Source organism: Enoplosus armatus, chromosome 7 (genome assembly GCF_043641665.1).
Source record: "Enoplosus armatus isolate fEnoArm2 chromosome 7, fEnoArm2.hap1, whole genome shotgun sequence".
Taxonomy (NCBI): Eukaryota; Metazoa; Chordata; class Actinopteri; order Centrarchiformes; family Enoplosidae; genus Enoplosus; species Enoplosus armatus.
Genome location: NC_092186.1, coordinates 6,786,728 through 6,802,075, shown reverse-complemented (window position 1 = coordinate 6,802,075; position 15,348 = coordinate 6,786,728). Strand labels below are relative to the sequence as shown.

At 40.5% G+C, this 15,348-nt stretch overlaps 1 protein-coding gene across 2 annotated transcripts in view; it reads right to left on the bottom strand.

The window, feature by feature from the left end:
• Positions 1-15,348, bottom strand: part of LOC139287406 (gamma-aminobutyric acid receptor subunit gamma-3) — a 39,557-nt gene that overhangs the window by 12,567 nt on the left and 11,642 nt on the right. The window contains exon 3 of one of the 2 annotated variants that reach the window (XM_070908420.1): positions 3,976-4,196. In XM_070908420.1, the coding sequence (XP_070764521.1) occupies positions 3,976-4,196 (221 nt within the window). Of the gene's footprint in view, positions 1-3,975; positions 4,197-15,348 lie in introns of those variants that run through there. The other variant, XM_070908421.1, reaches the window with a different exon arrangement.

The window sequence follows — 15,348 nt, the reverse complement described above, 5'->3', positions numbered from 1 at the left end:
TGGGAGACAGCTGAGAGTGTCTCTGAATCACTGAGCTGCAGTTCAGGTCCTACAGGGGCAGAGGTTCAGAAAGAATCTGCCCTTTTGTTTTTCTTTAAACTGCTTCTTGAATTCCCCTCAAGGCCATTTGTAGTATGTTAAGAAGACACTTTAAACTGTCAAAAAAAAGAAAGAAGCATTTTCTAACAGTCTTTTAAAAGTCTAGGCAGAAAACTCAAAGTCAACAGTCTGACCTTTTACCCGTTCTGCATCTGATTCTTCAAAACACACATTCAGATTTTAGCTCGGTGTGATGAGTCCATTAAAGCTACCCTGTGGAGTTTTTGACCACTAGCAGAGATAACCCCTTAAGACTTGTCTCTGGTTTCAGCTTCTCCAATATGAGGCGTTGCTGCTTTACTCTTTTTCTGTCGTGTTGTATCATTGTAAACTGAATATCTTTGGGTTTTAAACAAGACATCTGAGGATGTCACCTTGAACTCTGGGACACTGTGATGGACATTTAATAGACTAAATGATTAATCTATCAATCAGGAAAGTAATTATTAGCTGCAGTCCCAAAATACTGTATATAAACATCCTAAAATGACTGCATTTGGTCTGTAGTTCAAGCATCTAGAACTATAAATTGAACATACTGAAAGTAGTTGAAAAGAATTTATATTTTCGTGGTATGCTCTCACTTTAACCTTGCATTAAATGACATACAGTATCTATGGGAGCAATTATCGTAACTGAAAAATTAAAGGTGGACTTCTCTGACTTTTATCAGCCTTCAGTGGCCTGTAATTCACAAAACTCATAACAGACACAGTGCTGAGGGACCAGCTGTACTCAGTCTGTGGACCAGGATGGAGAAACATTGCTGTGGGGAGGCAACGTGACATTGTACATCTTTTCCACCATGTGTACTTCCAGGATGACGATGTATCAACAAACTAACACACTCTTCTTAGAAAACAGCTATTATTAAGTGTATAGATTCTTTGGAAGTCTGTCCGTGATGCAGCTAAAGGCCGGCAGTCCCTTAAGACTACACAAACCTGTGGATGTAATTATGCAGCTGATGTGCTGTTGACCCTCAATTATAAACCAGTAAAATAAAGCAAGTAACATTTCTTATCTCAATGGGAAAAGAGGCTACAGTAAGCATTAAGAGTGACCTCTTTAAACATGATGAAATAGGCTTGAAAATGAGCCTGACGCTTCGTATGAAACTACGATACAAACCACCTGACTGCGAAAACAACAGAGACAACATGAAAGCAGGGTGTTGCATTTCGCCCCGTCGGACACAGAGAGTGCAAGATAAAGACCACAATAAGGGGAAAAGGACATTTGTAAATTATATATGTAATGCTGAAGAGTGGACAAAGAAGACAGGGAAAAGAAGAAGAAAGTGGAGGAAAAAAAAATCTTTAATGTAATTCTGGTATGATCTTTAAACCTCATTAAAGCATGGAATTGGGACAATACCCATGCATGTGGGGAGAGGCATGGATATCACAAAATGTCATCTCTGTTTACTGCAGCCAAGCCAATGCACAATTAATACCCAATGACATTTCATTGTCTTCCTCTCATGCCATCAACGGATATTACTCCTCAAAGTTTGGGCGCTCCTGAATACTCAATATCAACAGAACTGCATGCGCGAGGATCTCGCTGGGCTTTGTTAGTGACTTGACTTGCTCACAGGAATGGTGTCCCTCCTCTTTGTTCTTGCGGATGTGCGCTAGCTCTGTGTGGATTGTTACAGTTGCCCGGGTCCAACACAATGTTTCACACAATGACATTAATAGAAAAAAACCACGGCAAGAAAAGTTTTCTGATGCTCGACTGAATGTGTCTTCCACACGTACAAAACATCCAACTAAAACACAGAAAAGTCCTTAAACATTATCAATAAAAAATTCCGGAGATGTCTCAAAACATAAGGACAGTGCCAAAAAGATTGAGGACAGTCTGGAGATGCTTATTACTGAAGGAACAGTTTATATTAATGTCGAGTGCTCCAATTACAAAGAGTGCTTTGGGGCACGAGGGTGGCTGCCTTAGTAAATTGGTCTTAAAGCTCAAGCAGGCAATTTGCACTTACAATTGGTAATGACAGGGGCTAATTGCTTTTGCACTGCTTTTTTGGGGGGCGGGGGGTGCTGTGTTTTGCATAAATTTCTTAGTGAATAAGACTGGTACAATATCAACTGATTGGTTGATTGATAAACCTCGCTGGTTCCCGAGGGGAAGTTTAAATGGCCACACTGCACAGAGAACATGGAGAACATGGAGGGACGTAATTACAGGACCCATGTTGAGAAATGTTGATACAGCTTTCAGATAATAGGCCACATAACATCCTATAAGTCAGACTATATATTAACTGGATATACATTTCTAAAAACTTAGAAGGCAGCAATACTGTATACTGCAAGTATACATAATCTTTATAGCATAGCTTTTACAGTTCGTATACAGGATATGTTTTAGCATTTTGTACAAACTGAAATAACTGGGACTTGGACTGGGAAAATAATAGACCTGAAGCAATTAGTCTATTAATCAATTCGACGATTGAAAGAAAATGAATCAGCAACTATTATGTTAACTGATTAATCGTTTCAGTCATTTTTCGGGCTCCAGCTTCTGAAATATGAGGATCTGCTGCTTTTCTGTGATTTATATCACTGTAAACTGAAAATCTTTTCCTATTTTATTACTTTGATTTTATCATCTTAGTTGTTTTAGGTGTTTTTCCATTTTAGTCTTGCCTTCTTCTTTTATATGCATTATTATATTACATTATGTATTTTTGCCTTTTATGTATTATTATTCCTTAAATCATGTATCATGTATATTAAGGCAGATTCTAACTCATCTGCTTCAACTGGAAAGCACTTTGTGTCAACTCCTGTTGTTTTTAATGTGCTTTATTAATAAAAGTGACTTGACATTTCATAGAACGATTTATCGAGAAGATAAACGTCATATTAATGGATAATGAAAATAATTGTTAGTTGCAGCCCTTTTAACAGGAAGCTTTTCCAAAACATTTATATCTTTTTGTTACTGTGTAAGCATGCTAACATTTGCTAATTAGCACTAAATACAAAGTGCAGCTGAGGCTGATGCTGGTATTTGGTTATAAACCAAAGTATCAGACACAATTTTGACCTGATGATGGTGCTAATAGAAAAGTTAAGGAATCACCAAAGTTATTGCAGTTGATCCTGAGTGGAACATACATTTCTGTACCAAATTCTGTACTCAAAATCACAAATATGAACCTCATGGTGGCGCTGGAGGATCCCCAAAGTCAATAGGACTCATCCTCTGGGGACCATGAATGTCTGCATTATAATCGAATGGCAATCCATCCAATAGTTGTTGAGATATTTCAGTCTGGACCAAAGTGATGGACCGACCAACCGAGCATCATCGCCACCCATAGAGCCATGCCGCTAGCATGGCTAACATTGTCGGCATCAGAGCTCCTGCACTAAATACAACGAGGTGCATGTAAGAAAACAGAACAGTATGAGGTATATTCATGGTTTATTAACCTCTTACAGTTTGTCCACATACTGATGTGGAATATTCAATAACTTACCTAGACCACTCTCCCCAAATAATGGAGTTGTCCCGCATCCAGTCATAAAATAAACTACCAAAAATAGGCAAACCTGGTGCCGACAGTAACACTCGATTTATACGTATGATATATATTATATTCAATATGCCATTATTATAAGTTGTGTATGATATTTTAGTTATAGCTGCAGTGCTATTCATTAATGATTAACATAATTAGAATATTTTCACATAAAATTTGCTTGGGTGTGCAGAACATAAGTTCTGCATAAGCTTTGACTTTGTATTGTATTTCTCCACTGAAGCACAGAAGTCCTCCACTCGAGAAGGGCGGCTTTGGTTTTATTAGCAGACATAAAGTGGCCAAACAAACTTTTCTGTGTTTACCTTAAGGTATAAAGTATCTTCCCATCGTTCCATATTCTGAGCAGCTGGTTAGGCATTGTAATCCAGTGGGAATCTGCATTCTTGGAGTTTCTGAAGATGGTATCTGGTAGCCAAATAAGTCCAACCATATTGCTGTTCAAAGTCAGTTTTTTCATTGTGCTGTTGTAACTGAGACGGCTGTCTGTCCACGTCTGGGCAAAGATGATGTCGATTTGGTATTCCTGAAAAGAGAAAATCAATAGAGAGGTGTAAGCAGATGTGCAGTGCTGTATCATTTGATACCATTTCATTTCAAAACATACAAAAACATCACTAATGCTGCTCTGTGTCTTAGCAGCAAGAGAGAAAAAAGGAGCAACTTCACCTGCTGCTCCAAGAGTATTGATTTTCCTTTTAAACGACACTGAATAGACAGATTATAGGTATCAGCGACACATCTCTGTACACCATCTATCATTCATCACTCTCACCAGCGGGAGCATTTATCATTTTATTTGTTCACTGGCCCGTGTGTCGAGCACAGACCTCACCTGGCACCTCTCAGTGATTTGCTTAACTCACCGTTGTGCTGACAGCAAACCCTCCTCGGCTGCAGTGCGTCTGGGAGTGAGCCTGTGGTTTTAAATTGCTGTCAGCAGCTGCTTCTCTATCAGGAGATGTTGTTACAGCCTCATTATGATCAACACAGTGAAGTTATGACTGATGATAAAAAATGAATGACCTGCAAGTCCTCAGATAAAAGATGCCGCTTGATGGCAAAGTTTTGTTTGTTTTGTATGTGAATTAGCTTTTAGAGCTCTTTATCTAAGATCTATTGGATCATGTTCACACATGATGAGAGGCTACAGCCATGCTAGCAGCTCTGTGAGGCAAAACGGTGCTTTGGGCTTCGTGCTAACGCGAGCATTTCATCATTATCCCAATGACAATTGCAGCATGGTGATGTTTAGCATCTATAATGTTTACCATGTTCACCATCTTAGTTTAGCATGTTAGCATGCTAACATTGGCTAATTAGCGCTAAACACAAACTACAGCAGGGGCTACTGGGAATGTCATTAGTTTTGCAGGTATTTGGTCATAAACCAAAGTAATGGACACATTGGAATTTTGACCAGATGATGGCGCTAGATGGAAAGTTAAGGAATCACCACAGTGATTTGAATGAATCCTGAGGGGGGCCTGAATGTGCCATGTACCAAATGTCATTGATATACATAGAATAGTTGTTGAGACACAAAACCTCAATGTGGAGCTAGAAAAGTCACAGGATACCCAATCATTAGGACACATTGTCTGGGAACCATGAATGTCTCCACAAATGTGTATATCTGTATATTTGCTTAGACACCGTCCACAGAGGTAAACAGCATACAGGCTTCATTCAGGCTGCTGTCACTTAGAAATGTAAACGCAATCCATCCAACTCACTGACTTTTTCTTACTCTAACAGGGGCGATGTGATTGAGTGCTCAGAACAGTGGATCCAGGAAAAGCAAGAAAAGCAAACACAGCAGATACATGTGTGATTGGAAACCTTAAGGGTTTTACAAGCCTCTGTACTGACGATCAGCAGTGAAAAGAGCAGAATTAAAGGCACTTCTCTAGAAACTGTGGTCAGTATACAGCAACTTGGAGACAGGCAGAACCAGGACAATAAATCTGAATGGGTAAAAGCAGGACACAGTTTGCAGATAACAGGCAGGGTTACAGGTACACGGGCACGACTGTATCAGGAGAATCACATAGATGAGCGATAGACGATTTTCTGATTCTGATGTGTAAACTAGTGAGCTTTAGGCTGGTGGGCTGATTTTGTTACGTTTGAACGGAGCCAGGTTAGCTATTTTCTGCTTCCAGTCTTTATGCTACAGACATGAAAGTGGTATCAATCTTCTCATCTAACTCTCGGCAAGAAAGCAAATAAGCATATTTCCCAAAACATTAAACTACTCCTTTAAATACATGCTGTATAGCCTACCCATAATGTAATCATTGCCACGCAAGACCACTAACTATGCCAAGATACCAGATAATGGTTTCAAGATCCCATTTAGCCTGTTGTTAGAAGTGCATGATGTCTTTATGAAGTAAACTCCTGAAACCAAACACAAACATTTTTTGTTGTATTGTTTACATGAAAATGGGGGACACACTGTAGAGGTAGTATACCCTCAGCTGTGTGGTGATTTTAGCACCTTGAGGTGTAAAGTATAAACAGTTCATGGCGGTCACACACATTTCCCAGGAGTAAAAGTGCATTCTCAACATACATCCAGGTATAGCTGTACTTGAAGCCGACACGTGATTTAACTCTGAAACACTGGTGAATGTAGGAAGGCAGCATGTGCCTTGTGGATGGTAAAACAAAACTACGGCTGAATTTTTACTGAAAAATTGGGCGTATACACACACAACAGTACGTTCCTCTGTAAAACATCTGCAGCTCTTTCATTTGTTATTAAATCTACAAGAGTTTTGATTAAAAGAGCCACATCACTGCTGCCTTACATTCATTGGAAACTAGATGCTATTTAATGAGGCAAACAATTGCTCCATTAATTGTGTATAAGACGATAATGTGGCTATTTATAGCTTCTTATTGTACACAGGTGATGATGCAAACAATGTCCACGTTGTGACAGCAAAAGTTATAAATTATGCAAATAGGCATGATTAGTCCCTTCTTTGTAATCTGACTGGCTTGACAGTGACGCTGCTGTGCAAGCTCAGACAAAGCCAACAGTTGAGTCCTCTTTAGCAACAATACAGATAAAGACGTACAGTATAAGGAAATTAATAATAGTCTGCCCTCCTCCAGCAACCCACACCTTTTCATACTGCTGCCACCGCCTCAAATGCATTTGACCTTTTACCCCGTCTCTGCACCAGTTTGAATGGCTCACCAATTAGAAAGAAGTCTATAATCAACAGAACCACTGGGTGCTCATGACCTTTAATTGTATGGGGCTCGTGGGGATTTGAAAAAACAGAACATTATCCGGGATTTAATGACCAGTGGAGGAGAAGTGCTGCAAATCAAATAAATAGAACTCATATGAGCTGAAGCAATCACATCTGGAAATGGGGAGTTGCAGATGGAGGGTGAGAGGTGAATCTCTAATGACACACCAAAATTTCAGGCTTTGTAATCTCTTCTATAATTTCACATTAGAAGGAAATGATAACTATGCTGAAAGAGTATCGATCTCAGTTCCTCTCCCCGCTGCTTGCAGCTGCTTTCAGCCTCTACAGCAGGCGTTGCTGTGAAGAAAATGGGTCGTTCACCTCAACTGCCTCAGAGGAGCTGCTATATTAAGGCAGTTGATGTAGAGCTACTGTATATACTCGCAGTAAAATCAAACATACTGCTGTACAGTTGGAATGGACCCCACATGATAAAGACCTGTATGGTGAAAGTGTATCTTGTTTTAAAGTCTAGAGGCATGCACTATGTGGTTAAAAGTATGTCTGTCCATAAACCTTTGTGTTGTCTGTGGCTGTTTTTCATGGTTTGGGCAAAATCTCTTAGTTCCAATTAAGGAAAACTTTAATGCCGCATTTTAGACAATAGCACTTCCAACTTTGTGACAATAATCTTGGGTAGGGCCCTTTCCTGTTTCACTGTGACAACTCCTCCGTGTGCAAAGCCAGGTCCATAGAGAAATGGTTTTGAGTTTGGGTTGGAAGAACTTGAATGGCCTTCCACAGAGCCCTGACCTCCACCCCATCCCACACCTTGAGGATGAATTAGAACTGCCAGCCAGGCATTATTATCCGGCATCAGTCTCCGACCTCACGGAGACCTCACTAATGTTCTCGTGACTGAATGAGAGAAAATCCCTACAGCCAGGCAAAGCCTGAAACCAGACGAGTGGAGGCTGCATATTACAGGTTTTGGAGTGAAATGTTAAATAATGTAATATTCAGGTGTATACATACTTTTGGCACGTTAAAAAAAAAGAAAAAAAAAAAGATCCACACGAAGATGCATGCACACATTTGAATTCAAGTAGACTTACAACACTGAAGGTCACTGATCAAATTTTTTAGTACAACATTTTTTGCCTTTTATGTGTCAGTCTGTTTAAATCAGAAGAAAACGTGTTGCATAAAGCTAAAACACATGAAAAATGCCTGCACATCTTTTGCATTGAGTTCAACTTGACAAACTTTGACATCGCGTAGTTGCCAGATAGCAAACAGTCTTGACAGTACTGATCTTTTAAGGAGCTATCGCAGCTTGCTAGGTGTGTTGCATCCAGTTTGACTTAACCTCCTCTGCGTAGTAATGACACAGAAGTCAGCTGTACAAATATCTTTCAAATAAACAATTTATTGTCCCAAAAGTGGTTTAGCGGACTACTTTGTGGCACCGGGATGAGCGCGTCGGCGTGGCCAACAGAAACATGTTGCGCTGCCCTCCGTTTCCATGACCTTTGTCCATTACAATTACTGTTTTGTAGATTTTGAGACAAGACTTGGTTTGTAAAAAGTTAATAGCCTGCACGTGGTTATCCTGCGTTGCTCTGCGTTCAACAGAGCAGTGATTTGACTGACAACATGAGATTCTCAGGGGCTTCTCGACTGATGATCTACTGTCAGTCAGCAAGCTAGTTAGCTAACAAGTCACAATAGCTCTTGGAACTAACAAGCTCAGACAGCCACTGTGACTGACTAGCGCTAGCATGTTAGCGGTTAGCTTGTCAGCTACACCAACTAGCCCTGCAAGTAGACACAGAAGTCACCAAGCTTCAAGCGCCATCTTGCCGTATGTGAGTCAGTGTGGGTTTACTTTTAAAAGAAACTGTGTGGAAATATTTAATTCCATCATTCATCATTCACTCCTGTCTCAAACAGATTTACTCTTATAATGGAATATTTCCCCATCAATTTCTAAATCATGTGGACAAATGGGAATATTACTCCTTATTGACAATCTGCGCATGGCTTAATGTCGGCTCTGATACGTGGGGAATTATTCTGCCACAGTTTACCCGGTGTTTAAAAAACGACCAGAATACAAATCAGACGGCGAGCTGGCTGCCTAATGGCTCAGCATGGAATAAACAGCTGGAATGTGAAGCCTCCTACCAGGATGACCCCACTGCTCTGCACCGCCTGCAGTGGTGCAGCTTTTCATTTCTGTGAAAAGAGAGCGGAGGCATATGCCACTGACCTTCCTGTCCACTTATGCAAATAAGTGCATTAGTAATGATTTTTTGAGAATTTTATGGATGAACCTTGGTGCACACTATGTTGTCTGAGCTGGGTAGGATATCCCTTGTCATCACCACACTGTTTATATGCAGAGAGCAGGAATACTAGTAAAATAACATCCCATTACTAATGTTCCCACTGGAATTATGTGTCTATAAACTGCCACTGTAACTAGGAAACATTCCTGCTTTTTGTCAGGTTGATGAAAACAACATGGAAAACAAAAACTACCCTTTTGACTTTCTTTTCTTATTTTCATGTATGTTTTTTTTTCCCCCAGCAGATTTTGTAGTTGCACCATTTCAGTCTGACACGATTGTGGATTTTCCAGCTCTCCAGCCATTTTTTAACCGAACAAAGAAGTACTTAATCTCTTTTTAACACTGAACGGTGTTCTTCTCCTCCCACAGTCCAAGGTGGAAATGATCCTTCGTCAGACATGAAATCTAGTTCACATTTGAACATCCTAGTCAAATAAACTTTTTCCTGACAAAAACTGTGGTACATGAAAGTTAGATAGTCCAGTGCTGGTCCAGCAGGTACTGTAAACTAGGGCAAAGCATACGCTCCGCACTTAATGATTCTGCAGCAAAAGGCATACAGTACATACTGTATCTGTCCTGTGCTTTGAGACCTCTTGTCATGTTCCTTCGTAGGCTTGAAGTCTCTCCTTGTGTCCTCATTAGAGGCAGCTAAAGGACGATTTGGAACGAGGAGACAAACTTTCATCATCCACCTGGTGCGACCTGCTGCTCTGAGTTTTTGTCAAGTGCGCAGACATGTTCGGCGTGGAAATCTCCATCGCTCACAGTGTGATTGTGAGTGCTACGAAGCAACAAAAGTCAGGTTTTCAATGAGCACAGCTCGCATCCTGTTTGACTCTTATCATCAGATCTTTTCATCGAATACTAAATGTGTCCAAACCTTCACTTTTAAATTACAGAGTAAGCAAGAGTTTCCCCCCACAGTATAACAACATGCAGGTCAGGGGAACTGGAAACTCTAAATTGCCCAAAGGGTGTAGCCCTCCTCTCACCCAGTGCATGCTGGGAAGGGCTCCAGCCCACCTTCACCCTGCAGAGAATGAGAGGGTAAAGAAAATAAGTGGATGGAGGTTGGAGTTTGTTAACAACATGCTCCACTGTCCTCGAGGTAGCTTAATATTACACATGGGACGCTTGTTATTGTTGTCTGTTATTTATGTTTCACAGTTCAATTAATTTAATCAACCCCCAACAGAACTGTCCAACAGAATTTGTTCTCTTCCACTCTTTTCTACTCTGCATATTCTTCAGCCTGGTTCTGTATCGCCCACCCAGGTTCTGTCTTTTTGGTGCAAAATTATTTTTTTTCCAGCTCCTGTAACTTTCTAAGATGGCAGGGAGAGATGAACCCAAATCCAAATTTTAAAATGGCTGCGTCACAGATGCTGCGTCCTTGTTTTTCCTACAGTCTAAAGGTTAAAGTGGCAGTCCTGCTTGTTCAAACATTTGCTGACATTTCATGCCATCAAGGAGAAATTAAAATTTGATTTCAGTGCTGCAACTGTCATCACTGCAAAGGAGAAACATGTGCAACAAGCACCCTTTTTTCTTTGTTAGTTTTACTGGAACTTTCATGATTCTTCCCTTCCAAATTTCAGTCTGCCAATGTCTTAAAGTATATGATTGCTGAGAGCAAAAATGTAGATATGTACTGACCATTTCTGTCCTGCAGTTTCTTTCAAATGCGGATATATCTGCAATAAGCTCAAATCTGGGAATACACCAGTCTAGCTCTAGAACATACACCACAAGGTGAATGTTATGTTTGTGGAGATATTATAAGATTTATAGCTTAGCAATGAGTTCAGGTGCCAGTGCAAATAAATACTTTATACAATATATCTTTAGCAAGGATGCAGGTACATAAAATGTGAAAATAAAGCCTGAATGAAATACATAGGAACAAGATATACAGGATTGTGGCCTTTAATCCAATTGTTTGATAACTGCTAAATAAAACTGAATCTCAAACTCCTCCAACGTTACAGTCTGAATCCTGAATCCCTGAATTTGTACATAGAGTATCTGCTTCCACGCCTCACTCAGTCATGCATTTCTCCTCCTCAAAGTCTCTAACATAGGAATCAAAACCCCATACAAAGCAGGGCCGCGGTTCTGCAGATCAGGTACTGTCTGTCTGCAACGCTGTGGTCACACAGGTGTTGCGAAAGTCACGAACAAAACGGGAGAGATATTTTTGTTGGTTCATTACATGCTGATTGAACCACGCTAACAGCATATTAATATTCCACTGAGATCTGTTCTGTTTGTGGCGTCACCAAGAGCCTCATTAAACAATCCTCATGCTGATGACTTCATTACCCAAATCTTCCAGACAGAAAGAAATGAACAGAAATGCAACGCATCACTCAGGCTTATTAAGTGAACACACACTTTTGTTTTTGTGTCTGAGCCAAGCTGTAACTAAGTTGAACCAGCTGACCCAACTATTGAAGAAAGACATTTTCAAGGCAATTTTCTATCACAGCAGGTACGAGCCAAACAATTAGAGTAGGCTGCAAATTTGAGGAACATTACAAATTAATATTGTGCTGGGAGCTAAAGAAAACCACAGTACCAAGGATGTTGCAGTAGTCCTGCCAGCAGCTCTCTTACGCAGTGGGAAATGAACTGGCATGAATATTGTATTTCTTTGGGCATCCAGTGTGTGATGGCCTGTGAGTGGGCAGCTCTCTCCACAGGGTGAGAATAGCATCAGGGACCCACTGGCACCGGCTTTCGTTTTGGCAGGAATTCCTGGATGACTCCAGGTTGCCTTGGACACTGCATGACCCATGAGCATGAAAATAGCTTCTTTATAATTACAAAAAAGCTCCCTTCTCCAACTTAACATATTGTTCATTGCTTATTAAAACATAGCCCAGCTTATTGTTTCTTCTGAATGGGTCATTCATGGTGTGTGTCTTCGTCACTGAGGCTAATGAAGAGAAAAAGAAGGAAGAATGGACGGGTTTGCTATTTATAAACAATGCAGGATGTGTGTGCAGCAGGGGGCAGAAAACACAATGCCACAATGTCATGATAGCTTATTTATGTACATTTTATGTACAACTTGCTGGAAGCCAGTCAAGACACTGTTTAAAGGCATATTTGTATGCAACACTTGTAAAACTTTACCACACACCCGTCTTAGCCTGCGTTAGCCCGGGCCAGCTAACATGACACATGGGATTCCAGTGAGAACCGGCAGCTAGTAGCCATGATAATGCTAACTGAGACTATATCCAAAGTTAGCTCTACTTGGTAGTGAGAAATGAACATAAAACATATATATTATTGACTACTACTACAATACTTTAAAGTGAATCGGCCTATTGGTTGAATAGAAGTTTCAAAATGTTTTTAAATGTTAACAAGATTTATGGCTGAGGCGCTCAGACATCTCATGCTCCTTTGCCTTTAAGGGGGTTATTAGGATGCCTGCTGGACACCTTCCTGTGCAGGTATTCTGGGCACGTTCAACTGAAGACTCTGGTAAAGACCCAAAATATGCTAGAAGGATTACATATCCCATCTGTCCACAGAACGCCTCGGTAAGTGGTGCAAAATGGAGGGATGAATGGACAGATGAAAAGATAAATTAATGGGTTGATAGCTCACTTGTTGTTTGAACCATTCAGGCGTCAAGTGTCTCCTTTCGTTTAAGTACAGTACAAATGTCAGTGTTTTACTATGAATGAAAAGTGCAGTGCGGCCACTCCTCTCAAACTGACACTGACACCGCACGTAGGCCGTGCCACCTTTTATGTCACAAGACCTCGTACAATACTTTAACATTATAAAGTCCATTTATTTTCAAATTTTAAATTGAAATTTCTCCATAGGTGTGCTGAATAGTTTTCTCTTTGATTGTACTTTTGATGTGAAAATGGCCTAATTTCCTCTGAGTTTATTCCCAAAGCGAAGCAAATTAATCACCGTCTGTCTCCCGGAGAAGTCATGACACCCTGAATTATACACTGCATTGTAATTAGAAACAATACAAGTATGACAACTAGGACTGTGTAGGAATTCTTCTCTGACAATGGGGCTTAAAATTAGCTTGTCACATGGAGGGGGTGCTTGAGCGCTTGCTGTAGCATCGCAAAAAATATGGCATGGCACTAAAAATGATGGCTCAAATGTGCTCCAGGCACTGTGGATTTTTGATGCCCTCCGTGACATCTTCTCTCCCCCTGACCCGCCGGACCAGCACCCTCTCTGTGTTCTGGGACCTCCTGATTTACACATTAAGCACTGGCCAGCAGCCACTGAACTAACAACTGCAGGGAGAAAATGGGCCTTCAGAGAAATGGGTGTTTTCAGGATAACGTGCAAATGTGCTTTTGGTTCAATGGAACATTTTTTGGACTCTTAGGGTTTTGGAATAATGGGCAGTCCCCCTAAAAAGGTGCAGTAGTACTTATTTAAATTAAATCAAATAACAGGCTCTCATGTATGCACACTGAATATTCCACACATGTCGATGCTGAGGGATTTACAAGGATATGACAGGATTAACAAATACTGGGACTGAGTGAGCAAGCATCTAAAAATTATTCTCTCCGTTTTTGGCTCAAAGTGACAAAACAAATGCATTCAAAAGCAAACAACCAATCACTTATTGGCTGTTTGTTCTCACTCAGGTCTGTGCAAGCACAGTGTGTTCCTCTTTCGGAAACTCTGACCAAACGTGGCGCTCAGCTTGCACAACCAGCAGGTGTTCTGCCAGCTCGAGAGCTGGATCAAGTTCAGGGGGAAAAAGCTGATGCCCGCTGAAAAAGTAGCTCAATTCTTTTTTTTGACGTAAAGTCACTGAAGGGTCTGAACATTTGTCAAGTGCCTGGTGCAGACACACAGGCGTTTTCACTTAATTTGGCTGATTAGATCTCATCAAGACTGTGTGTGGGTGTGTGCGGGCTGCTTGAGTAATGTCGCAAATGCTGGAGTAAAAAAACCTACACCTCAATGTTACACCCAACTTAAGCCTGAGACACCCAGAATAACTGAAAACACCTGTGTGGCCTTTAAGTTAATGAAAACATGCAAATGTTAGCATGCTAACACTAAGCTTTATAACTGAATGTGAGATGTTCTGACTATTTCAGCCGTATGAAATGTAACAACACACTTCTACAGAGTCCTGAAATACAGCATGTCTGAACACCATGACATGCCGACTGTTAATGAAGCAGACGATGAGTTGTTTGAAGGAGCTATGAGGTGTTTTTTATGGTTGCACAACAGACTTCCCATAACTCTCCCTCCCTTGACCATTCTTCACACACTAAGTATCCTAAAATCTCCTGCCTTTCACCCATCTCTTACCAATTTCTGTGCTTTCCTTCCATTTCTGTATCCATTCCCAGACTCCCTCATCTTGCTCTGATCTGCCTCTCCCCCTCCTGTCCTCCCCTTATCCAGTAGGTCAAAGCCTCTCTGGCTTCAGGCTCATAAACTCTTGTGAGCTGCGATTTAAAAAAAGGAGTATAAAGTCACACCACTGAGACGCATCACTTCAATTCAATTTGTCAATTTATCAGACTTCCTCTGAAGCAACAAAAGGCTTTATACAACTTATTTCACATATGCAAACACATGATGTGTTAAAATGGAGTGTTAATTGTCCTTATTTATATATAAATTAACTTTTTACTAACTATTCCCTTTTCAACATTTGAATGTGAGTGCAAATATGCTAAATATTATGCAAATATTTGTTCTGAAGTAAAGTTATTTCAACTTTTATGTGAATATAGCATCTTTAAAATAACTTTGAGGCTTATGAGCTTATGCAGCTTTATAGTGAGTTTCAGATCATTGTTTAGCTGTCCTCAACCTTCCTGTTTTGGTTCACTTTCATCGCTCTCATAGCATCGTTTTGGCTGCAGCAGGCAGCTGTACACTACCTGCTCAGAGCATTTAGCAGTTCAAGAGCCAGATATTTCCCCCAGGAGTTGGTAGGGACCAAAAACAGAGCTACAAGAGAGTGGATAGGAAGATAACGTCAACAGATAAAGAAGAATTAAAGATATAAAACATATTTGCCTTCAGACTTATTCCTTGGACTATTCTCAGCAGAATAACAAAAACCTTTAATATCAACACA